Raw genomic sequence first — 25,355 nt, 5'->3', positions numbered from 1 at the left:
CTTTGAAATCCCCAAGTTACCCAAGTTGACATCACTATGCTACAATTTCTGGTGTATGCCAAATTGTTGCAGCTGGGATTTTTTTTCCTAGTTATTGTAGTGCTAAGTAAAGGTGTGTGTATATTTAAAATGGATAAAAATGGGGGATGACAGCAGTTTCTAGGTTATGGAGATATAAGGAGGGACAGTGCATTGCATACTGTGGAAAATCTGGAAGTCCTGTAGTCCATCCATCTGTGGAGTGATCCAGAATTTCTAGTTATTTCTCTGTCTACTGAAAGTGTGATAATACCAGAATATTTTCATGTTGTATGACATATAAAATGGAAACTAAATTGGGGAAACAGGAATAGATCCATCTGTATTATGGACTTTTATCTCATGACTCATTCCAGCTGTTTCGTAGTGACTTTGTGGAGGAAACTAACCTCTGAATGTGCAGCTAACATTCCCAATATGTATATAAGCATAGGGTACATTTTTGTTACCACGGTTCAGTTGATGATACTTGCAGATGTATTCTCTACTAAAGCTTTTGCCATTCTTTCTGATAGCAGTAGGTAACATTACCCTCACAGAAATGCTTTGTGTAACTTCAAAACCCTGTATGGAGGTGTCTGAGATGCACTGTGGAGATGGTGTGGGGACAGAATGGTGAGACTAAACAAAGCTTGAGGGAGACACTGAGAGAGTAGACGATGAAGGTTGGCAGTTGCAGACTTAGAGAGAAACCGAGGGGTTTGTGGCACTGTGGATCTAGTCTCGTGGAGGGACATGTTAGTTGCAGAGCCCAATGTTAACTGCTAGACAGTCTATGGAATCAGTTAAAACGTCTGTTTTTAAAACCTTGATGTTGCAGATACAGAGTGTCCTCGGAACACATTGAAGCGCATCTGTCTGAGTCTGCTGTCATGTCAAACTGATGCCAAGAGATTGTCTCCACCTCTTCCGAGAGGAGACATTTGAGCTTGCTTCTTAGGTTCCCAAGTAGCTGTCCATCACCTGTGGCAGACCATGCCCCATCCCCCACCTGGCGGTCTGGCTGTGGTTCTTCCCAAGCCCACGGCAAACACTGGAAGCAGTGCTGCACCTGGATTGTCACCTCCAGTGTAAATGTCAGGGCTCAGCATCCCTGTGACCGTGCCTGGTGAACACAGCCTATGTGGGAGCTGAGGGCTTGCTGTTATACTCAAGCCTCAGTTCAGTGTCTTGAATCTGTTGCTCACGGTTTGCTTCTCTGCTTCTGTTAGCACTCCCTTGGGGTGTGTTGCATTATTTTCCCTCTGTGTAGGTCCAAGCTGTCCTTTTCCAATCGTTTCCCCTTTCTTAGAGTGGACTTCTGCATTGTAATTTTTGATTTCCAAGAACAAATGCAACTAGTCAAATATGAGCGAATAATGGCCTTATTCTGCAAATTCACACTGATATCATATCTGAATCATGGGAGCTTCAAGGGGTTTCAGTGAGTCTGTGTTGCTAAATGAAGACAGTGATTTCCGTATCGAACCTTCAGATTGTAAATGCACCGGTGTTCAGACTTCCGTGTATAAAATGACTGGCTCAGAGCTGAGATTCTATAAATAACAGCAATCTTGTTGCTGGATATAAGCGATTCAGTTATTTGTTATGGTTAGAATTTCCCATGGCCCTGCTTTATTACCACATCAGTCATGAGGTGATCAATGGCAGGTGGAAACAGATGATGTGCCAAGTCAACCCAGTATACCTCAGATAATGACATTTTTAGTCCTGTGACAGTGTTAGTCTACAGTCACTGAATCATAGAACGATTTGAGTTGGAAGGGGGATTATAGGTCATCTGATTCCAAGCCCCCTGCCATGAGCAGGGACACCTCCCACTAGACCAGGCTGCTCAAAGCCCCATCCAACCTGGGCTTGAACACTTCCAGGGAGGGGGCATCCACAGCTTCTTTGGGCAACCTGTGCAGAGCCTCACCACCCTCACATTAAAGAATTTCTTTCCTATAGCTAGTCTAAATCTACTCTTTTTTAGTTTAAAACCATTACCCCTTGTCCTATCACAACAGGCCTTGCTAAAAAGCCTGTCCCCGTCTTTCTTATAAGCCCCCTTCAGGTACTGGAAGGCTGCAGTAAGGTCTCCCCAGAGTCTTCTCTTCTCCAGCCTGAACAACCCCAACTCTCTCAGCCTTTGCTCATAGGAGAGGTGCTCCACACCTCTGATTATTTTTGTGGTCCTCCTCTGCCCTGCTTCCAAGAGCTCCATGTCTTTCCTGTGCTGAGGGCTCCAGAGCTGGACGCAGAACTCTGGGTGGGGTCTCACCAGAGCAGAGGGGCAGAATCACCTCCCTCGACTTGCTGGCCATGCTGCTTTTGATACAGCCCAGGGTATGATCGGCCTTCTGGGTTGCAAGTGCACACTGCTGGATCAGGTTGAGCTTCTTGTCAACCAACAGCCCCAAGTGTTTCTTCTTAGGGCTCAAACTACAAGGATTTTTTACTGGAAAAAGGGAGTGAAAGCAGGGCACAACATACTTTGTTATTTAAGTACAATTGCTGCTTTAGCCAGTGCTGTGGGATAATGGATTTTTTTTTAAGGCTTAAATATTTGTTTAACTATAAAGTAATTAAAAAATTTTGAGAGTAATTGCTACCTTCCTTTATACAGATAAATGGGCAAATACTCTATGGACGGACTCATCAGAATGCTTCCTCAATAATCAAATGTGCACCATCTAAAGTAAAAATTATCTTTATCAGGTAAATTCTGGTTAAAGGTTTGGCTTAGAAGGTTTATTTTTAATATGCTTAAGTTTGCACAGAGTGGTTTTGGTTTATTTTTAATTTTGGTAAGGTAGATGTGCTTCTCAACCCAGTTCTTAGTAATGGTTAAATATGTTACGAGTTTTCTGTTTGGATATTGCGTTGTGAGTGCCGGAAGCAAACTAAAAGAAAGCACTAGACTTAAAGTCACTGTAAGAAATACAGTGTTGTATTACTACATACTTACTATATTCTTTAACTGAATCTTCTGTAGAAATAAAGATGCAGTAAATCAGATGGCTGTTTGCCCTGCAAAGTCAGTAGAGGGTTCGCAGTGTACTTCAGGGACACTTCAACATCAAGAGGTAAATTTTTTGTTTTTCTCATTTGAATGAGATACTAACATTGTTCTGAATGAAGAAGTGCCCTGTTAGCTTAGCAAACACTAGAAAAGGAGAAGAAATCCAACGGAAAAACAAATGAGGTTTTAGTACAGCTGCTAAATTTAGTACAGCTGTGCTTAGTTCTGTTTTATGTTCATCTAAACTATGAAGTAAATTGAACATTCCCGTGAATAGGGTTCTAGCAGTTTAAGTGGATCCAGAAAGTAATCAGACCCACTTCAAATGTTTGTGTGCTGCTTTATTGTGATGCAAAATGTTGAGTATAGTTGCTCACAGTTATGTTTTCATTTTCTATTAGATTGATACCAGTGCTGCAAACTCCAGTGCTTGTTCTGACTTCAGTTCATGTAGAAATATTCAATATGTGGAACTCCCTAAGGTATGTGCTGAAAATTAAATTTACATCAGCCACTTTTGTATTCTCTAGCTTGCTTTTTTGTTATGGAGTCCCTCTTAAGGCAAACAAAGTTTGTCTCTTTCTTACTGGAAGTGAGAATAGAGATTTCTGGAGGTATTCTTTCCTATTTGTGAATGGACCTCAAAGTTTGCCTGATGTATTGACTGTCTTTGGCAGCCTCATGAGTCTCTTCACATAAATGTGCCAGTTGCTCTGTGTCTCTGGAAGAAGTTGCCTCTTGTCTTATTTGCAAAACTTTTGCTAACCAGCTGCTAGTGGTGCCTCAGGTAAAATTATTGCCTTAGTTGTTCAAAGTAAATGAATTAGCAGGTTATAAGCACCAAATCCCCCCAAACAACATACATATTTAGTGGAAATTGTGCACCTGGGAGAAAATGGCCAGGTGTTCTGTAACTATGAAGCTGCCAAATAAGGGTAGAAAAATTGCTGCTTCTGCTTATTGATGTGGAGAAAACAGTTATATTCAGTGGTCATAAGGATAGAGACTTGCGGACTGTTGGTAAGCTTTTCTCTTTGGAAGGCATCTAGCTTTCTGTTATTAACCAGGAGAATATCTTACAGATTATGATATCCAGATGATTTAATTCTAGATGAAAGCGTTAGGAAGATTTCCCTCTGCCACAAAGATTTACTAATTTCACAAGAGGAGCATAGGTTTTTCCATCCTCTGTATTTTCCACTCCTGTGTGTATTTTTCCTGTGGTTTCAAATAATGAATTTAAGCTGTATAATGGACTTCTATCTACCTCAGTTTGTAGTTTCCAAACATTTTGTGTTTCTTACTCCTGTTTATGAATTTATCAACTGAATCACAATTGACCTGGCAAGTTTCAAAGGAGTGGATTTGAATTTAGAAGTGTTTCAGATTTATCTTGGTAGCCAATACTGTTTGTAGTCTGGCAGAATCTGTTTCAAAAATAGATTAGTTTAAAACAAAAATATTGATACATTGTGAAAATCCAAAATTCTGTTATGTCTGCAAGCTTCACTAGTCTTTAGAGAATGTATTCTAACATTTTGATGAACACAGTACCTAATGGTTTGCATTTTTCTGTTTGCCCCAGGATCAGGGAGGCTTTGGAATTGCCATTAGTGAAGAAGACACAATTAATGGAGTAGTTATTAAGAGCTTAACAGATCATGGTGCAGCAGCAAAGGTGTGAGAACATTTAAAATCCAAATAGGGAATGAAAATGTTTTTTGGAGTACCATCTAGAGCTCATATTTTTCGTTCTGTGTTGTCTCCAGGATGGACGAATCAAAGTTGGAGATCAAATCCTGGCAGTGGATGACGAAATTGTTGTGGGATATCCAGTAGAAAAGGTGCCTCTGAAGTGTCAGGAATGTTGCAAAAATCACACTTCTTGATGTAGGAGGTGTTTGTGTCTTAAACAAACCAGTGAGGTTTTCCTGACTGTACTGTGATGTCATTTTAAAGGCTGACTAAAGGACCAAAGATCCGCAGGCATTGTCTGGATAAGAAAACTGCTGCAGAATAAGCTAAAGCCTGAATTTAAAGCTTCGCTGCTTTTTTACATTAATGCACTACATGAAACGTCTATCTCTGTGCTACAAATGTGATTCTCCCCCCCCACCCCACCCCGTGGTTCAGATCTGATGACTGAGAGGCACTTTATTATGGGATAAAAGCCATGAACTGTTGTTCAGTAATGAATGTTCATAGCTACTCCAATTCAGAAGTATTAGAACCAGTAAAATTAATATGTGTAAATTTACATGGGTGAGTTGCATCAGTAGTAAATCAGATCATGAACTGTTCATGTATGGAGAGTGTCTGTGATAACGGCCTCATTATATTCCAAGTCTGATATTTCAACCCTTTGGAAAAAAGTAACTTCATTCCTAAATAACAAGATTTATTTCTAACTTCTAGCTCTGCAAATTCAGTTTGTATTCTGTGATGAATCAAGGAGGGCTCTTTTCTGGCACCTGCCTTGCTACCAAGAAAAGTGAATCTTTAGAGATGACAAGATTACTTTCTGATTGTTAAAGGGCAATTAGGAGAGCATCCATCTTACTCTTTGATGCACTTCTATCTTTGAAACAGTAAATGAGTAAGAGAGAGAGTGAAGTAATCTGAGGGAAGTAGGCAGGCTTTTGAAGATAAGACAGAGATTGAAGAAATAATTTCTGAAAATACTTCTACTGAAATGTAAATTCTCACACGGTTTTGGTGTCTTTCCTGTGAGATGGCAATTAATTTTGAAGGTTTTTCAGTATCCATTTAAACTAGATTTTGCATTACACCCTAGGATCCTGCTCTCCCTTTCGTAGTTCAGGTAATACTTGCAGATTTTTCTTCCAGTTGTGCATCCGATTAAGGAGCTGGATGGCAGTAGCACATATATTTAAATCAATAGATGTTTTGACATTGAGTTCTGTGGGATCAGACTTGGGCTCCACCCAAGCATTAAAAGACAGTAATAGTTTTCTGATTTTTCTGATGATTGCTATAAACATAGTATTTTGTTTAGAGAAGCCATTGAAAGACTGACACATTCTTATCTGGTATAGGTTGGCAAAGTTTCATGGAAGCTGCTTGATTAACATCCATCAGGTCTGGCCCACAGTTAACTCTATCGCTGTTTCTCATAAAAAACATCAATATTTGTGCTTGTTCATTACCAAGAAAACCTGCAGGATTGTGACTTGCAGCTCCAGTTTGCAGAACAGTTCTGCTGCTTTATTTTTGTCTTACAAGTGAACAGTCTGGTTGCACTCTTCTCTTTATCATTCAGTTTATTAGTCTCTTGAAGACATCCAAAACTATGGTGAGGCTTACAATCAACTCAGCAGAGATGGATAGCCTGACTGCAGCACCAGGCCCTTCCAGCACCACCCCAGCAGAGAGGAGGAATATGCAGCCACCAGCAAGTCTCCCCTCTTCCAGCTCACCAGAACCTGAAGCAGTCAAAAGTAAGGTTCTCCTTGTGTGTCTGTCTTCACTAGAGTTGTGAGATAAAAATGAAGACCCAGCTTGTAAATGAGTTTTCTCTATTTGTATGCACTCAGATGTCTTCTGAGTTGCATTTTGTAGTGCTTTTGGATTACAGATCTATCTAAATTGAGACTTCACGTCTAAGAACATCAGGTGTTCAAAAAACATGTAGAAGGTGTTAAAAAAAATGTGTAGATACAGCATTTCAGGACATGGTTTAGCAGGCATGGTGGTGATAGGTTGGCAGTTGGACTTGGTGATCTTAGAGGTCTTTTCCAACTTTAATGATTCTGTGATGCTATGATTCTATGACCTACCCCTTGCCTTCCCACTGGCCTGTTGTAGAGGTGGGAAGATAGAGTGATTTCCTCCTTGCTCCCAAATGCTGTGCAGCAAGTGCCTCTGTCATGGTTACCTAAGTGGGAGGCATTCCTTTAAGTGAGAAGTCATGTCACCTTACCTAGAACAGGGGAATGAATGGTAGAGACTGTCATGCCATTTATGACTAGCCACGTTTGACTTCCTCCCTTTAGAGTGGAAAGTTGAGATGTGACTGACTGAGGATGGTTATTGGTTAAGCAACACACTACTGAGAAGCTAATAATAACTAAATTGAGTAATGCACACATCGCAGTTAATTTATATGTACATCACTGCAGTAGTACTGAGTCACGTTTCTATTTCTTATTACTAGAAGTAGTATTGATTCACAATTATACTACTGTAAAGAAATCTTAAGAAACACATGGGAGACCTACTAGGCAATAATTCTGTTGTCTTCCCTTCTGCATTTAGTTTTAGGGTAAAACCTATTGGTTTGTCCAAGTGTGTCCCTTCCATCTCCATCCTACTACAGCAAGTCTTAGGGATAAAGACCTGATGGAGATTTCAGCAGTGCTCTCTCCAGCATCCTGGAGATTTGTGATTGCAACTTGGCTTCGCTACCATTTACAGAGATCCACAACCCAGCTGTTGGAATATCTCCATCTGCTTGGTCCTCCACCTGATTTTATAATCTATTGCCCCACTTTCTTTTACCAAGCCCAATTTTTTTGCTGCTCTTGCACCTTGTTTTCTCTGCATAGACGCCTTCCAAATAAGCAGCTCATCCCTAACTACTTTCTCCCTATTGGTCTGAATTCTACCACATCTCTGCCCAACTTTCGTGATTCCAGCGGTGCTGTATAGGCAGTTTTTTGCCCAGTAGTGATGCAGCTGTCTAGATGAGGTCAACCTTGCATACCAAGACTCCCTTCCAATTTTCAGTTCGTGTATTTCATGTACATGTTATGCCTTCTGGACAGAATTATTGTACTGAAGCCTTGACTCCCCTACTTGGCTTGAACTAAGCATGAACAGTTGCTCGTCATGCACACAAAGAACTGGCATAAGCGAGCAGTAGAGGAGGCTGTTCTGTACTCACACAGAAGCTTTACCCTTTAAAAGTCTTAATTGCCCTTCTGGTTTCCTTCAGAGGCCAAGACTCTTAGTTTTGAGGCCTGCTGTTCCTGCAGGACCTATTGCTCACACTATACCTAAGTATTTGTCTAACATAAATGCCAAGTCATTAGTTTCAGTGGATCTTCTTTTAATCGGTGCCTTTTTTAAAATGCCTCAAAAGGATTTACATGCCTGTTTTCACCTTTTGGAAAAAGTGTAATTTTGGTGTTTCTTGAAAGCACAGGACATCAGTTACAGAGATAATCTGTACGTCCCAGACCTTTTTGATTGGTGGTTCTCTCCTTCAGTTGCTACACAATATTCCATTCCATCCATTCCATTCTTAGCTTTTTTTTTTTCTGTGAAGAATACAGATCTGACTAAAATGCTGAAGCGAAGATACATTTGTGACATACCAGAGATACTGAATTTACAGATAATTTGCAACATAAGGATGCCATATATGTTTGCGCTATGAGGATATATATTGACACCATGAAACTTACTGCATCCAAAAGCTGTGTCAGTGGCCAGTTAGTAGTTGGACTGGTGCAAAAAAGTTCTTTTTGAGGACCATGACATATGGTGATGTGTTTAAAACCTTTGACTTGACCATGGATTGCTGAACTTGTGAAATACCACTATATTTGATTTATACTTAACATTCTTTCTCATGGTACAGATCTGAATCTGAGATGCAATATTTAGTTAGATGGACCTTAACTTGACCCATTAAAAAAGTGCAGGGTGGACATCTTTGAATACATGTATTTAATATATACGATGTACTTCATATATCTCTGATCTACATTGCATGGTTGCTGGTAGAGATGTTTAAAGTAAATTCTACCCTAAATAGAATCTGTTGTGTAAAATATTTTCTTTGACTGTCCAGACTGTGATCCAGGTATTTGATGGTATAGACACCGGATACCTGTGATTAAAACTACAGGACAGTACTTGTCTGAGTACTCTCTGTAGGTCAGCTGTTGCTGTAGAGCTGTCAATGGACTCTCAAAATGCTGTTTTAAAGACACTTTTCTAATATTGAGGCCTCTTACTGTAACGAGGACATTTAATTGTTGTTTCAGACACAAGCAGATCTTCAACTCCAGCCACGTTAGCCTCTGACCCAGCTACTTGTCCCATCATTCCTGGATGTGAAACAACCATTGATATCTCCAAAGGGCGAACTGGTCTTGGTCTGAGCATTGTTGGAGGAGCAGACACTTTGCTGGTTGGTTGGAAAAAGAAGTGTGTCACTCAAGTGAAAGAACAATAATGAAATTAAAATGTATTACAGAAGAGATTTGTTCTTCATCCGTTTCTGTAGCATTTATAGAAAGTTACCAAAGATGGGGGGGGGGGGGGGGGGGGGAGAAAAAGAAAAGAGCACTTTTAAAGTATGAATTTCTTAAATATTTCGGTAATTTGTTCATCATACATCTCACTTTTGTTTATCACTCATGAATTATAGTAGGAATTTTCAGTTTTTTCATTCGAAGTAGGGGCATGTTCTTTCAACATGCAGTTAATTTTTTTTTTGTTGTGTTTCCACAGGGAGCAATTATTATCCATGAAGTATATGAAGAAGGAGCAGCCTCTAAAGATGGCAGACTGTGGGCTGGGGATCAGATATTAGAGGTGTGGTGGTTTCTTTGGTCACTTCTGTTGTCATTTGCTAACTAGGCATCTTCTGTTTGTCTGCTGGAAGGTCCTGCACACTTTATCATTGTATGCTTTCATTGCAGGTGAATGGGATTGACCTCAGGAATGCCACGCATGATGAAGCGATAAATGTCCTCCGACAGACTCCCCAAAAAGTTCGTCTGACTGTGTACAGAGATGAGGCCCAGTATAAGGAGGAAGACATGTATGATGTACTCAATATAGAGCTCCAGAAGAAGCCTGGCAAAGGCCTTGGGCTGAGTATTGTTGGGAAGAGGTATGAGTGTACCTGGAGATTCAATGACTGGGACTTACTGGGCGTGCTCATGTTGGAGTCTGGTGCTCAGATCCTGTGGTCTTGAAGGCTGTACATACCACTTTTGTGCCTAAGCTAGCAGACCGTTCATAGAGGAATGAGCCTAGTGTTACTCAACAGAAAAATGAGACAATGTTTATTGTGTTCCCAAGAGCAAGCCGTAAAAATGACCGTCAAACAAGACTGTAATGCAAAATTCATATGTGTATTTGCAGAAGTGATACAGGGGTGTTTGTGTCAGACATCGTCAAAGGAGGAATAGCAGATACAGATGGGAGATTGATGCAAGGAGACCAGATATTGACAGTGAATGGAGAAGATGTCCGAAATGCTAACCAAGAGGCTGTTGCAGCTTTGCTGAAGGTATTGGGAAAAGTTAACATGGATAAAAGTGAAGAATTGAGATCCAGTTTTTTTGGGTGCTTTAGTTTTATTCAGACTGAATTGAGACTGTTACTGAGATGTCAGTGAGAATCAGCTGTGGATCCAAATTTAAGCTTCCTGAAGACCAGAGCATTCAGATTTTTAGAACTCCCTGATGAAAATGGGAGTAGTGGTGGTGCAGACTGCCATATGTTTACAGGGCAATAGAAGACCATTACCTAGAACTATCTAAAACTTAAAACTGTATTTTCTCCAACAAACTGATACATGGTTAACTACCTCACATTTTTAGAATGATGCAGAACTGACTTAAAATGACGGAGAATTCATCAGAGTGGTTGTACCAAAAAGTGATTACTTTCATAGCGATAATGTTAATCTTTTTTTTTTTCCTGGGTGTGTCTAGTGTCACCTTACATCCATTAAATACTATAACACATTTTCCGGTGACCAAGGCATCTGGTATAAAAAATTGCTTTATCACAAAGACAACAGAAGTAAACTCGTATCTGCAGCTCTTGGAACCAGAAGTTCTGTTCTCATTAAATTTTGTGCTTCTGATGTACTCCCCCTATTTCCAAATCAGAATGAAGTCAGATATACAGCATATCCTGTGGCCTGGCAGGAAGTCCAGCTGGTCAGCCAGCTTGTCTGTTTTCCATCCAGGGTTTTGAGACATTCCTGCTGCATGGTAAGGATTCCATCAAGTCAGCATTTTCCAATGGGAAACCATTCCACTGAAAAAAAAATTAACAGCCACTACTCATTCCTGACTCTTGGATACATACACGCACAATAATGCTTCTTTGCACTCACATTCAAAGGTATATTATTCCAGATCTTGAACAGTTCCTTGAGCTTTTTTTTTTGTTTGTTTCTTTGTTTTTATAGAGGAGGGGGGAAGCGGGGGCTAGAAAGGGGTTGTAGGAGCACTTTTTCTGTATTTTCAGCGTGTACCACTAAGTGAGAATTCCAGAACGGGGTCTGTGTTCTGACAGTGAACTTGTTAATACACTTTTCTGGAGTAGTAGTACTTTTCCATTGTTACCCGATACTTTATTTTACCTAAGGACAGTGTGTTTCTTCTTCATGTGCTGCACTTTTACATCTCTTCTAAATTAAAATGCCATTTTATATGGAAAGTTTCTTTCATTTTGGCAGGCACTTTGGAGTATCTAATTGAAGATTCTTAGTTCCCACTTACCATTCGTATATTCATGTTTTAAATGCTTCATCCCACTCAGTAGTACTTGCAATTAATTGTTGTAGCCATGAGAAATTACTTTTAAAATACCTCAGATATGTTTCTGTTAAGGATTTTGTTTTGTTCACACAGTATAAATGCAGTAAAGCATGATCACTCACATGTAGGCAATCACCATTTTTAGTTTAGGTATCAGTTCTGTTTTCAGTCATGAGAGTAAGATCTAAGAGCAAATTGTTTTGAACTGCCTGAAATGCATTTTGCTATAAAATTATTTATAATCTTTGTAAAATCCCAATGTATTTTAAGTAGCATGAGACCCCTAGAATGTGTCGTCAGTCTGAGAATTCCACCGGTTCTTGCAGTGTTTCTTTTTAAGTATCCCTAAAAGATGTGAAAACCAGATCATTTTTTCTCCTCATTTGACTTACAGATTTATCAAATAGAAGATTTCAGGAAGAGAGAGAAAGCTGTAATAAAAGTAAATGTGAACTGATTTAATTCAAAAGCTCGGTTGGAAAGTATTACCTCCCACTTTCACACGTTATAACTTTTAGATCTCATTTGTGGGTTTGCATTTTATGTGAGGATGTAGTAATTTTAGGTACATAGATTACTTCCTCAATTTTCCATTTTGGGTAAGAGTCGTCCATATGGTTTGATACAAGTCAGTTTGTACAAGCAGGAAAGAATGGTTTTGCCTGAGCTTTGATGAAGTCCTTCCCAGGCATAGAGAAGCCAACGTTATTTAAAAAAGAAAAAGCAAATTAGTATTAAATCTCTTTTAGTGTCACCCCTAAGACAATAGCAGCAGGGTATGAGGTATGGCAACCTTATTTGAATGGATATGTTCTATTGTTGGTTTTGATACGTTGGTGTGTATCTTACTGTGAATTTTCTGACGAATATGTGAACCCCTCTTAGGGTAATACAGCTAAAGCATGATAAATAAAGGCAAACTTACGTAATATTAAGGTCTTTGGATACAGGAGTTCATACTAACAACTTCCTAGTGGAAGAAAGAAAGAAAAGCAAAATAGCAGCAAAACGTTGAAATTTCTGTATTTAAATATGTTGCAGATAGGTGGTCTTCTTTTGGCACTACTTGTGTTATTTTGGAAGGCCTGTTTTCTAAATGTTTTTTGTGATAAGAACTTACCTGCCTGTTGCCAAAATCAGCCTAATGTCTGGATTTCTAAATATTTGATTTCAGGGCGAATTTTATTCTGAGACATGCAGATTATGCAGATGTGTAAATAGTTAGTAGTATAATTCAAAGCTTAAAGAGTAGTGGAAGCATATTCCATTGCGTAAATAGTCCATATCACCCAGCTTCCTGTTGGAAGTCAGGTGCAGAAAAGTCACTTAAAATGGAGATAGGTATTTGGAAAACCTCCTGTCCAAAATTTCTTCAGTTATGTTGGTATGGATCCAGAGTACCAGATAATTTCAAGAGCGGGAGAGAGATGGCTAATTACCAGTTTAAATATCTTGTTCTCAGCCATATCAACAGAAATAATCATTAATACTTTGAGGTGTTACACTGTTTTTAGTGCTTGTGAAAATAGTCAATTTCGCTATTCCTTGAAAAATGCTATCTTGAAAATACATGTTGACAGTGCAGTTGAGAAGTCAAAACTACTCCCTGTTAAGTGAAAGGTCACTGTTCCCTTTGTAATTTTCACATCTGTATTGTAATACTGGTTGATACAAAAAGGACCCTTCTCAGTATTGAATATTATTGTATACTTAGTTTGTGTGGCTCTGACCCTGCCATGAGCTCTGTCTGCTCAGTACTTATCACAGGGTTGTTAGCCCCTTATTTTCCCCTCTGCCCATATTTTTTCCTTCTTCCGCCATCTAATAAGTGACTTAAATATTGTCATAGGCTTTAATGTTGTAGACAGAAGAGATATGTTGTAAGTGACTGGTTCTTTAGTGTTCATTAGGTACGGTAAGACTAGAGGTCGGAAGGATAAAAGCTGGTCCATTCCACTCTGAGAGGAGAACATCCCAGAGCAGCCAGGTGTGTAACTGTAAAACTGTTTAGTTTGGAAGAAATAATGGTTAAATAATGAAAGCAAATAAAAAGAATTGTTTTTATCATGACAATGATTTTCCACATACCTGATCCAAGATGAAGAAGAGTACTTTTTATCTACTTTACAGCTTTTTGGTGGTCATTTTAGATGTTCACTTTAGCATATTGTATCTGTTAAAGACATTTTCCAGCCGAAAAATGTATTCCCGAAATGGCTTTGCGTGTTGCCTAGTCTGGTTTATATGGCTCCAGCCTGAGAAGCAGAGAGTGATCTGATTCTCATCAATACCAGGAGAAGTTGGAGTGGACTTTAAATCTCTCTGTTACTTCAGGAGTGCTTGGCATGCAATGGAGTATTGCTTCAGTAAACTTAGTGAATTTCTCCACTCCTTGCATATTCTTACTGTAATCTTGGTCATCAGAAGCAGGAAATCTGCACCCTTTCCATCAGGCTTCGCTCAAGTGCATTTAATTTATTGTTGGTCTAATGATGGAGTGTTACAAACTCGCATCAGTTTTCTGCATTGGAATGCATCTGTCATGTGGTAGCAGCTCACATCATGATTCTCTCCAATAGGAGCTGTATTTCTGAGAGCTCACAACTTGCTTTAGAACTTTCTCTGGCTATAAACTGGATATGCAGATCATCAAGTACTGAAGATAAATTGTTTTAAGACAATACATATTTAAACAGTTTCAAGTGAGCAGGTTAAGACTCGATAGGACTGAAATGTTAGGCTCTCTTCAAAACAGGTAATGCCAAACAAGATGAAAACATGCAGGCTTTGGGTGGTCTTGATCTAAGTTGTTAAGTAAGAAGAATCTCACAATGTTGAATGTTTTGAAAAGTCTGTAACAGTCAGCGAACTAGTCTTACTGGCAGCTGTGTTGTTCCTTTACATTGCCCTGTGGGTATAGTGGAAATCTTTCTGGAAATCTTGCAGGTGAAGCTGAGTGGAGAGCCTAATCTTAGTTTTAGCTGATGCAGTAGGTGAACATGAGAGTACTCAGGAGAAATGTGTGAAGACCTGTCTTTTGTATCCTGTCCCTGCCTTGATAATCAAGCGTAACTTTTGCACCAGAAGGTCTCTTTGAGATGACAGAAGGTGCACATAAAAGGCCACAGTCTAGCCCTGAGAAGCAGCGCTTCAAAGCGTTGCATGGGGTTGTAGATGTGCCATCTCTGTTGGTTTAATGATGCTTCAAACAAGGATCCCTCTAGAGTGACCAAGAAATATGTGGAGGTTCACTGTGTCAGCTTTAACTGGACACAGAGAAAGTAAAATACAGCAAAATCTGCTGAATACAGTGGGTTACAGTTCTGCTTTTAACAATTGGGTGTCTGAAGCCGCTCTCTAATCCCAGTCTAACACTGTGTTTAGGTCAGTGAAGGAAGTGGCAGTCTCTCATCATTCAGTCTCCCGGTCTCTGGGTCCAGTGCACCTGAGGTCTTTGAAAGTGGTCTGAAGAAGAATACGGGTAAGGTTTCTTTGGTACTTTCAGTATTTTACACACGTGAACTGGTAGCTGAGATCTTTCGCTTTGTCTAAAATGTTGTCATTATGTGCTGTAGGCCTGAAAGTGATTTCTTAGTCATTAAAATGCTGCAGGGGTGGTTATTGTACAGTACATCATATATGTCTTTGAGCAGCTTTTTATAAAGGAAATGAGCAGCTTGTTATACAAGCAGTTTCGATACTGAGAATCTGTTGAGCGGTAATTTTCTGTTTAATATAAATACATCTTTAGTCAATCTGTGTCATTCATAGAAATCCAGATACTGTTTAGTATCCACAGTATAGCTGTGGAATAGCTGTCTCGTGCTCAAATTTAGAACAAAGTTACTTCTGACCAAAGTATTGCTAGCAAATAATAGTTTTTTCTGTTCTATTTGGGCATGCTTAGCAGTCTTATTCCAAAAGTTATTTAAATGGAGAGAATGAATGACTTTTTGACCGATTCTAGAAGTATTTAAATACCATTAATTTAATGGCAGCCACTGTCAAAGTCTGCTTAAAACGTATGTCTGTAACCAGCAGAAAGTTAGAATCATCATAGTGGTTTGGATAATTTTGATAAAAAAGTTTCCTGAAAATGCTATTTTAACTTTTCTTTATTTTTAAATTCGTTTGACAGCAGCTTCTGAAATACAAGGACTAAGAACAGTTGAAATAAAAAAGGTAAGTTACAGAATGAAGTTATATATATCAGGGACAGGTTTTGTGTATGTTGTCAATAGGTGTGTTTACGGAAGGGAAGAAGTCTGGCCCTGTTAATAATTTTGAGAGAGGGGTGGATGTGGCAATAGCTAATTAATTTGCAGGTGAAGACTGTATGATCTCCACTGCCTATATTTTTTTGTAAAATCAGTGCAATTTATACTGTCACATTTTGTGACCTGTTTTGAAAGCAAAAGGAGGAAGAATTAGTGAGACCTAGTTTTACTGTTATCAGACTGAGTTAAATCCAGACTCTCTTTTAGTGAAGTCAAGGGTACTGCAAGCCCATTGTTTGTTATTTTGTATCGTATTTCACACACATTTTTTATAGGTAGGCCCTTACATGACAGCTGCCATGTTTTCAAATGTGAGATTCAGTCGTCTTCCTTATTTACAGGAGCGTGAGATCTGAGTTACAGACTGCTTCTGGTTGTCCAAAATATTTATTTTTATTTGACTTTGCCTGACATCTAGTTTGCTTGATTACATGAATTGTATTTAACCATTCTGTTTTTATACTAGAGTCTGCAAATTCCAGTTTACAATAGCAGTTTTTGCAGTTAGATAGTAGGGTGTTGTACGGTAGTGAACAGCAAGTTTTGTTCTTCAATAATACGACACTAGGGGGAGCATAAAGATTAATTCTGGTCTTTGGGACGTTCATAATAGGAGATTGATATAGATATTAAGGACAAAAATTTCAGTTCCAAGCACAAATACAGGCTAGATGGAGAATAGATTGAGAGCAGCCCTGAGGAGAAGGACTTGGGGGTGTTAGTTGATGAAAAGCTGGACATGAGCCAGCAGCGTGCTGGCCCAGAAGGCCAACCATACCCTGGGCTGCATCAAAAGCAGTGTGGCCAGGAGAGCAAGGGAGGTGATTCTGCCCCTCTGCTCCACGCTGGGGAGACCTCCCCTGGAGTCTTGCGTCCAGCTCTGGAGCCCTCAGCACAGGAAAGACGTGGACCTGTTGGAGCAGGTCCATAGGAGGCCACAAAAATGATGAGAGGGCTGAAACACCTCTCCTGTGAGGAAAGGCTGTAAGAGTTGTTCAGCCTGGAGAAGAGAAGGCTTCAGGGAGACCTTATAGCAGCCTTCCAATACCTGAAGGAGGCCTACAAGAAAGCTGGAGAGGGACGCTTTACGGCGTCCTGTTGTGATAGGACAAGAGATAATGGCTTCAAGCTGAAAGAGAGTAGGTTTAGATTAGCTGTAAAGAAGAAATTCTTTACTGTGAGGGTGGTGAGGCCCTGGCACAGGTTGCACAGAAAAATCTGTGGATGCCTCATCCCTGGAAGTGTTCAAGGCCAGGTTGGATGGGGCTTTGAGCAACCTGATCTAGTGGAAAGTGTCCCTGCCCATGGCAGGGGGGTTGGAACTAGATGACCTTCTAACCTTGGGTCCCTTCTAACCCAAACCATTCTATGATTCTATAACAAGCAATAACAAGCAATCCCATCTGTCCAGGTTTCCTTGCCCAGACTTCCTATTGCTGACATTAGGGGTCTGACACTAAAGTCTGTAAGTATGTATTTTTTTTTAAGAGAAAACAGAACTAAGTCAGCAAATTATCACCTACCACTGATAGGAAGAACCACATGTTGAGCTTTTTGCACTTTCTCGAAATGAGGCGATGTGTATTAGCTTAAAAAATGGCTCAAGACACAGGAATTCTGATTTTTATAAAATAGGGACTTCAGTAAGTTTTCAGATAGGCCTAGAATTCTCTGTATGTGTATTTTGTTCCATAAAAATCTAATCTTTTTTCATGACAATAACAGGGCCCTGCAGACTCACTAGGAGTGAGCATTGCTGGAGGTGTAGGAAGTCCGCTTGGAGATGTTCCTATATTTATTGCTATGATGCATCCGAATGGAGTTGCAGCTCAGACTCAGAAACTCAGAGTAAGTTAATTGTTCAGAAGGTTGTAATGATTGCATGGGTAATGCACAGTAATTATGCAATAAGTTAGCAGTTTAATGATACAGTCATAAGTACTTCTGGCTACGACAAGAATTTTTGCTGTTTGGATTGACGAAACAGTAACTCAGATTGGTAGCACGGTAAAAGGTTCTGAGTTGAAGTGGGAGGCCTTATCTGATATAGCACTTCCGTGTTGACTATATCCACTCTGTACCAGAGGTGGCTGAATTTGACTCATGCTCCTTGGAAAATGGGCAGTGTTATTTCAGGATGAATTCAAACATGTTACCTCTGATGATAATTTACTACTTCAATCTGCCAGTCTTCAGGTGATGTCAAATGCATCTGTTTTTTTACATGCTATGTATATCTAGAGTATTAGGATCAATTCTCTAAAGCATCGTTACTTTTTACACTGAGTCCACTAAACCAGTGTAATTTGCTAATTGTGATGTTGAATTTTCTACCTTTATATTAGGTCATTATATAGTTCAAAGATGATTTGTCTTCAAGAGAAAATGTACTGTGAAGAGCTGCTGATTTCTTTCTTCCTGCCCTGTATCACTGATAAAATCTGGCTAAATGCAAATACACAGATCTGCTGTCTTTGATAGAAAGTGACAAATAAATCTGTGTAACTAAACTTAGTTAGATTTTCTACTTTTTCTTCTGCAGGTTGGAGACAGGATTGTTAGCATCTGTGGAACATCTACTGAGGGCATGACTCACTCCCAAGCTGTTAGTCTGTTAAAAAATGCGTCAGGCACTATTGAGTTGCAGGTAAAAAAATCTTCAGTGACATTTGGAATATTTTCTGAATACTATTTTTCCAGCTGCTGTAGTGAATTATTTAGTGTCAGCAGTCTCATCTTACTGGTTTATGAACTCTGTTCCTAGGTTGTAGCTGGAGAAGTGAGTGTCATAACTGGTCAGCAGCAGGATCCACCTACGTCCAGTCTTTCATTTGCGGGATTAACTTCAACCAGCATTTTTCAGGATGATTTAGGGTCGGTAACCATAGAGTATGCATCCTCCATAACCTGTTATGTTAAGTGGAACTCCACCTAGAAAACTTACAAAATTCTAGCAAATAATGGATGAATTCTTTGGCTTAATGGTGACTTACAGATTTGGTATACATGGGACATGTAGGCCATAGGTCCTCTTCTGCATTTTTAGGATGTGGTTTGTTGTGCTGCTGTATTTTGCCCTGCTGCAGAGTTGCAATGTGATTTGATTTTTTTTCTCTGTAAATACAGCCTCCTTCGTTTCACTGAGCCTTGGTAGCTGGGATTGATACACACAAAATGTTTTTCCTTAGACTTAAATAGCAACGCCCTTTCTACAGTGGTACCTGTGCTTCCATGATGTGCTTTCTAGCACTGAACTATCAGGAGCATCGAACTTTTCTGGTATACAGGGTATACTGTTTCTGATATACTACAAGGTACAGCTATGTCAATAAGTTTTGCCTCAGACTCTGTCATAAATCTGAGGCATTTTTCTTCTAGGAACAGAGAGAAAGAGAGTGGGGTTCTTTAGCCACACGGACCTGCTTCGAAAGAGAGAACTTCAAAATTTCTTAGAGTGTATGCAGGGAAATATGCCTATAAATGGTCTGTATAAATGCACACATACAAATACGTGTTCATATATTAAAGGAGGAGACAAGCAATTAAACCTTACACCATAAACTACTGGGGCTAATTTTAGATGTTTTTTAGGACATGTAATGTGTTACAGGATTTTTAAAGTAGATGTTTGTTCTGGACATGAAGTACTGGTATTGCCTCTCTGCTTTGCTAGCCAGCAGTTAGTGGGACATTGCACCATAAGTATGCCCTGAGCTGGGTGGAAGAGGTCTTTGAAAGCGCTACCTTTAAGTAATAATGAGGGCATTAGATAGTTACAGTGTTTTACATGAACTAGAACAGCCATTTCTTTGTAATAAAAGCATTTGTAGTTACAGAGGAAGGGGAAGTGTATTGCTTAGCTTGAAAGGAACAATGTTTTTTGATAAATGTTCTACATGTTATAGCCTAAGTACAGACAGCATTGCAGTACTCATTTTCCTTTTCTTAGACCTCCTCAGTACAAGACCATTACTTTGGATAGAGGACCAGACGGCCTAGGCTTTAGTATTGTGGGCGGTTATGGCAGTCCTCACGGAGACTTACCAATTTATGTGAAGACAGTATTTGCAAAGGTAAGTGTAACTTTGTTCAGTCAATCCATTTATTAGTTAGTTCACAGCAGCTGCTATCTTAGATCATGGCTTGAGTCAGCAGCCAAAAGATTCTTACAGTTTCTCAGAGCTTTTCTTCCTTAGTGCAAGTGCTGGTCAAAACGTGCTTGCCGCATTTGAAGGGTGTAGTCTGAGGAAGATTCAGAATTTCCAAATGTATGTGCCTCTGCATATGGCAGAGTCTTCTTCAAATATCAAAATGGATTTGTGCACATAGTTAGAATAACAGCCCCCTTGCCTTATGTTCAGAGTTTATTTTCTTCATGTAGTAGAAGGGGCTGTTTTACTTTTTTTCGACCGAGAGTCTGTAAGGTAGAGCAACATAAAACAACTGAACTCAGTCTGGACCTTTGGAGAAGCTCAGGGGCTGACCTGGATTTGATAGTTTGGGCTTTCCTAGGAAACAGCCCTGAGTCAGAGAAGGGTGCAATCAAGAATCCCGAACTTTTATTGCAAATCAAAGTAGAGAGCTGGGTTTTGACTAGTGACATTCTTATACCAGTTGCTGAAAACTTCTTCAGGTCTTGAAAATCTTGCTTCTATGATAATAGAGTTTGAATGTTATACTAGGTGGACGAACAGGGTTAAGGGAATAGAAAAATCCTGTAGATCCCATTTCTAGATGATGTGAAACTCAGCCAGGGCATGGCATAGTGCAGCACTAGCAGGCTGTACTACAATTGACAGTATTTGAATCACTGAAAATCAGAAAAGTTTTAATGGGTTTTGTGCACTGAATCCATCTTATTCAGACCCTAAGGACAGCGTGGCAGGAAGGATAAGACTGAGTCTGCAGTTACATGTTGTATCGTTTCAGGGTGCAGCAGCAGAAGATGGACGCCTGAAGAGGGGGGATCAAATCATTGCTGTGAATGGGCAGAGCTTAGAAGGTGTGACCCATGAGGAAGCGGTTGCGATTCTCAAAAGGACAAAAGGAACAGTCACTTTGACTGTTTTGTCGTGAACCAGCTGCCCAAAGGGGTAGGGTCAATAAACCTATATTATTCACATTCCACATAGCAAAGAGAATGGAAATGTTTTTATAGCCTTCGTGCTCTTCCAGTTTCACAGAACTGTGTTATAACACTGAAGAAAGATAACATTTAACCATATTTTTGTATACAATAGAAGTATGTCTCTTACTGTCAAACCACTGGGATGCAGTTATGTCAGCTATTGAAAGACATGGATATTTTTCCTATTAGTATTGTAATGGATGCTCGTAATCGCCCTTCCCCCCCCAAAAAATGAATGTTTGCATTAATAATCACAGAACAAAACTGGAATGTTTTGCTAAGAGGATTTGGATATTTGAAATGTGTTGGAAAATGATAAAGTCACCAAGTCAACAAGGGGGCAGCATGGGCAGCAGTAGTCAGAAACCAGGAATGAGGTTATTGAAGAAAGAACCTGTTAACAATATATGGAATTTGGGGAAAAGAGGGGAAAGTGTGTAGTCTGATGGCACATTATTAATGGACTCAGATGGTTATTTGTATTATTTCACAGTGCCCAAGTAGAAGGAGCTAGGTGAGTGACCTGGGTGGGTTTCTTTTGCTTGTGTATTTGTGTGATTAGATTTCACAAGTCACGATGTATCAAAAAAAGAAAACTGTGCTTTAGTTTGGCTTAGGTTTGAGGGGTTGGGGGTGGGGGTGTTGAGACATGGGAGTGTGTATTTGTTTTGAAAGGAGACAACTTGTGCTCAGGGCTGAAAATTCTGCTTATTAGTGGAAACTACTCCTGGTGAATGAGAGTGCCCAGCAACTGCAATATTAGAAGAACTAGACTTTTATAATAGTAGTGTCTCCTAGCCTATATGGGTGTGAAAGCAACCTTCCCAGTATGAAATGTGTGTAAGTGAAGGTTGTCGTCTTCCAACATGCAAAATTAACTGCAGGATCAGTGCAGACCTATCTGCGAGCTGCTTGAATCAGAGCCACAAACAAGCCACTCAGGGCAGGTTTACATAGCTGCAGACAAAGGCTTGTGGATATTAGTTAAGCCAAGGTGTAAGTTGATGTTATGGTGTTGCTGCTGTTATCAGTAGCAGCAAAGGTAGTGTCCTCCTTGGACTAAGAGCCTTAAAATCAGGAGTTGAGGGTGGTTAAAAGGCTGAAAATCCCTCCCGGTGGAGGTGAGCAGTAAGAAAGCAGTGCAGGTCTTTCTGCGTCAGCATTAAGCAGAAGAGGAGAGGTGAGAGGCACAAATACTATTTTGGGGATATTAATTTTAGAGGCATAAATACAAGACAGTGTCTAGTAAGTGTGATGCAACCATGGAGCTGTTCATTGGGCAGCAATGTGGTCAATAAATTTATCAACTTCCTGAGTTTCCTAAGTTGGGATCCTCACTAAAACTTTATCCAAAAAGCTGCACTCACTGAAAGCCGTAGCTGATTGTAGCCTGCCTTCGCATCTGGTCCTTCAGTCTGGCTCCTAGGAATCTGCCAGATAAAGCACACTTTGCCCATCATTTACCTTCTTGCAGAAAAATTTTGCCAAGTCTTTGGAGAGAGAGAGATACCTGGCTACCTAGCATGCTAATTAGCAGCAAGACCCTTTGTGTCAATTAGCAAAAAACACTGTAGCAAGAAGGCCACCATGTCAGTTGTCTTTTAGGAGAAATGTGAACTGAAAGTGCAGGCAGTGGTCAGGCCATTATTAGGGAATACAAAAGACTAGCATTTGTTTCAGTGGGACCCAGAAACACTGTTAAGAATGTCTGTGAAATAGTATTAGCAAATTGATAACTATGTCTAAGTGAATTAACTAAAAACCCCACCCTCTTCGTCTCTTTAACTGTTCTAGAATTTACACTGTGGTAGGCTAAGATCAAAGAAAATAGATGGTAACATTTTACTGGCTGCTGTTGTTACTGAATTGCTCTTCTGTACTTCTTGGTTAGAGTGAGAAATGCCCATGTTAGAGTATGTAAAGTCACTTTAAATAGTATCTATATTTGTAACAGAAGTAGTGTACAGATATTTTGTTACTGCTGTTGTGTCTAAGTGGAGGATTTAAATGAATAAATTCCAAACTGTCATGATGAAGAAATAAAGTTGCAGGTGTGTTTCTGGTTGCTTTACGATGGCATACTTGCATTGTTCATTCTGTTGTGAAAGATTAATTAAAAACAATTAAAAAAAAAAGCATTACTCTTTATGTGAACCTTAAAGCATCTACTAAAAATTGCTTTATTTGGATGTTAAGATTTTATCTTTGCTTGCAAACTCTTAGCAAATGCATGAGACCAGATACTGAAACTGTCTAGGAATTAGTATGAAACTGCCTTGTTCATTAGAAACAGCATTAATCATTGTTTGGTCTCTTTAAAAAGTGTTCCTTCAGGTATGGGACTTGCCATGATGGATCAAAACAGTGAGCCATGAAGCCCAGAACTTTGCTTTTAGTTGTGACCCACACTGTGGCTTCAGAGCCCTGGATCTCCCCCGAGCCCCATGCTGGGAAAGCTGTTTCGTGACCACAGCTTAGTGGCTGCTATGCACTGGACCATGAGGTGTAATTAACTTTGCAGGCTTAGGATGTTTTGTTTTGTTTATCATTTGGTATTCAGCACAACTTTCATATCACAGACTTTAGTCCTCTAAGGTGCAGTGTACTGTGGTCCCAGTTCTACCAAATCTTCCTGCTTGACCAGCCTGATCTCCTTCTATGACCAGGTGACCCACCTAGTGGATGAAGGAAAGGCTGTGGATGTTGTGTATCTGGACTTCAGTAAGGCCTTTGACACTGTTCCCCACAGCATCCTCCTGGAGAAAGTAGCTGCCCGTGGTTTGGGTGGGTGTACTCTTCGCTGGATGAAGAACTGGCTGAATGGCTGAGCGCAGAGAGTGGTGGTGAATGGAGTTAAATCCAGCTGGTGGGCAGTCATGAGTGGTGTTCCCCAGGGCTCATTTCTGGGTCCGGTCTTGTTTAACATCTTTATCAATGATCTGGATGAGGGGATTGAATGCTCCCTCAGTAAATTTGCAGATGACACTAAGCTGGGTGGGAGTGTCAGTCTGCTGGAGGGTAGGAAGGCTCTGCAGAGGGATCTGGACAGACTGGATTGATGGGCTGAGGCCAACTGTATGAGTTTCAACAAGGCCAAGTGCTGGGTCCTGCACTTCAGTCACAACAACCCCATGCAACACTACAGGCTTGGGGCGAGTGACTGGAAAGCTGCTCGGCAGAAAAGGATCTTGAGATGTTGGTTGACAGCCAGCTGGACATGAGCCAGCAGTGTGCCCAGGTGGCCAAGAAGGCCAACAGCATCCTGGCTTGTATCAGGAATAGTGTGGTCAGCAGGATTAGGGGAATGATTATCCCCCTGCCCTCGCCACTGGTGAGGCCCCATCTTGATTACTGTGTTCAGTTTAGGGCCCCTCACTACAAGAAAGACATTAAGTTGCTGGAGCGTGTCCAGAGAAGGGCAACGAGCCTGGTGAGGGTTCTAGAGAGCAAGTCTTACAAGTTGTGGCTGAGGGAGCTGGGGCTGTTTAGTCTGGAGAAGAGGAGGCTGAGAGGGGACCCTGTTGCTCTCTACAACTGCCTGAAAGGAGGTTGTAGTAAGGCAGGTGTTGGTCTCTTCTCCCAGGTAACTAGTGATACCACAAGAGGCAATGGCCTCAAGTTGCATCAGGGAAGGTTTAGATTGAATATTAGGAAAAATTCTTTACTGAAAGAGTGGTCAGGCATTGGAACAGGCTGCCCAAGGGGTTGGTGCAGTCCCCATCCCTGGACATGTTCAAATAACGTGTAGATGTGGTACTTCAGGAAGTGGTTTAGTAGGCATGGTGGTGTTGGCTGGATGGTTGGACTTGATGATCTTAGAGGTCTTTTCCAACCTATGATTCTATTATTTTTGGTTATCTTTTTTCCATGTGACACTGTTAACTATGGAACTTGACAAGGTTGGAGCTGGAGGGCCTGGCGTCTTAAAAGCTCCAACTCATTGTCTGTTCGGATGCCAAATCCATTTTTTTAACTCTGCCTACTTCTCAGCTATTCAATGGTAGTACTCTTAGAGGGCTATTAATGAAAGAGACTGTCACATATTGTAAGCGTAAGTCTAGACAAAAGACAGCTGGCTCATGGGAATGCACATACTTGATTTCTTGGCAGTGAGCAAGTGTCCTGGGTTTGGCCAGAACAGGGTTAATTTTCACCGGAATCCAGGAAGGGGCACAGCCGGGGGGTGGGGGCTGACCCCACCTGGCCAAACAGAGCCCGGTATTCCATACCATGTGACGTCACGCTGGGTTCCGGTGGGGGGGGGCGGCGCGGCGGGAAGGCACTCGCGGCTTGGGGGGGGCGCAGCGTCGGTCCTGTTTCGGGAGAGCGGCTGTCTGTACGGTTCGTGGTTGTGTTTTCTCCTTATTTGTATCGTT

General features: G+C 40.5%; 1 protein-coding gene across 23 annotated transcripts in view; it reads left to right on the top strand.

Moving 5' to 3' along the window:
• MPDZ (multiple PDZ domain crumbs cell polarity complex component) overlaps positions 1-23,036 on the top strand; it is a 99,995-nt gene extending 76,959 nt beyond the window's left edge. For 16 of the 23 annotated variants that reach the window (XM_075447189.1, XM_075447200.1, XM_075447204.1 and 13 more), the window contains 18 exons: positions 2,648-2,739; positions 3,017-3,107; positions 3,445-3,525; positions 4,629-4,721; positions 4,813-4,887; positions 6,324-6,501; positions 9,055-9,200; positions 9,524-9,607; positions 9,715-9,908; positions 10,163-10,310; positions 13,475-13,561; positions 14,959-15,055; positions 15,713-15,756; positions 17,577-17,699; positions 18,394-18,498; positions 18,616-18,725; positions 19,801-19,924; positions 20,781-23,036. In XM_075447189.1, the coding sequence (XP_075303304.1) occupies positions 2,648-2,739; positions 3,017-3,107; positions 3,445-3,525; positions 4,629-4,721; positions 4,813-4,887; positions 6,324-6,501; positions 9,055-9,200; positions 9,524-9,607; positions 9,715-9,908; positions 10,163-10,310; positions 13,475-13,561; positions 14,959-15,055; positions 15,713-15,756; positions 17,577-17,699; positions 18,394-18,498; positions 18,616-18,725; positions 19,801-19,924; positions 20,781-20,927 (2,019 nt within the window). In that variant the 3' untranslated portion in view covers positions 20,928-23,036. The remainder of the gene's footprint in view (positions 1-2,647; positions 2,740-3,016; positions 3,108-3,444; positions 3,526-4,628; positions 4,722-4,812; positions 4,888-6,323; positions 6,502-9,054; positions 9,201-9,523; positions 9,608-9,714; positions 9,909-10,162; positions 10,311-13,474; positions 13,562-14,958; positions 15,056-15,712; positions 15,757-17,576; positions 17,700-18,393; positions 18,499-18,615; positions 18,726-19,800; positions 19,925-20,780) is intronic. The other 7 variants (XM_075447209.1, XM_075447207.1, XM_075447202.1 and 4 more) reach the window with 3 other exon arrangements.
• The last annotated feature ends 2,319 nt before the right edge of the window (positions 23,037-25,355 follow it).

The sequence above is a fragment of the Opisthocomus hoazin genome, chromosome Z (assembly GCF_030867145.1).
Source record: "Opisthocomus hoazin isolate bOpiHoa1 chromosome Z, bOpiHoa1.hap1, whole genome shotgun sequence".
In the NCBI taxonomy this organism is placed as follows: Eukaryota; Metazoa; Chordata; class Aves; order Opisthocomiformes; family Opisthocomidae; genus Opisthocomus; species Opisthocomus hoazin.
The sequence above is the reverse complement of the archived record's forward strand: the minus strand, read 5'-3'. Positions and strand labels throughout refer to the sequence as shown.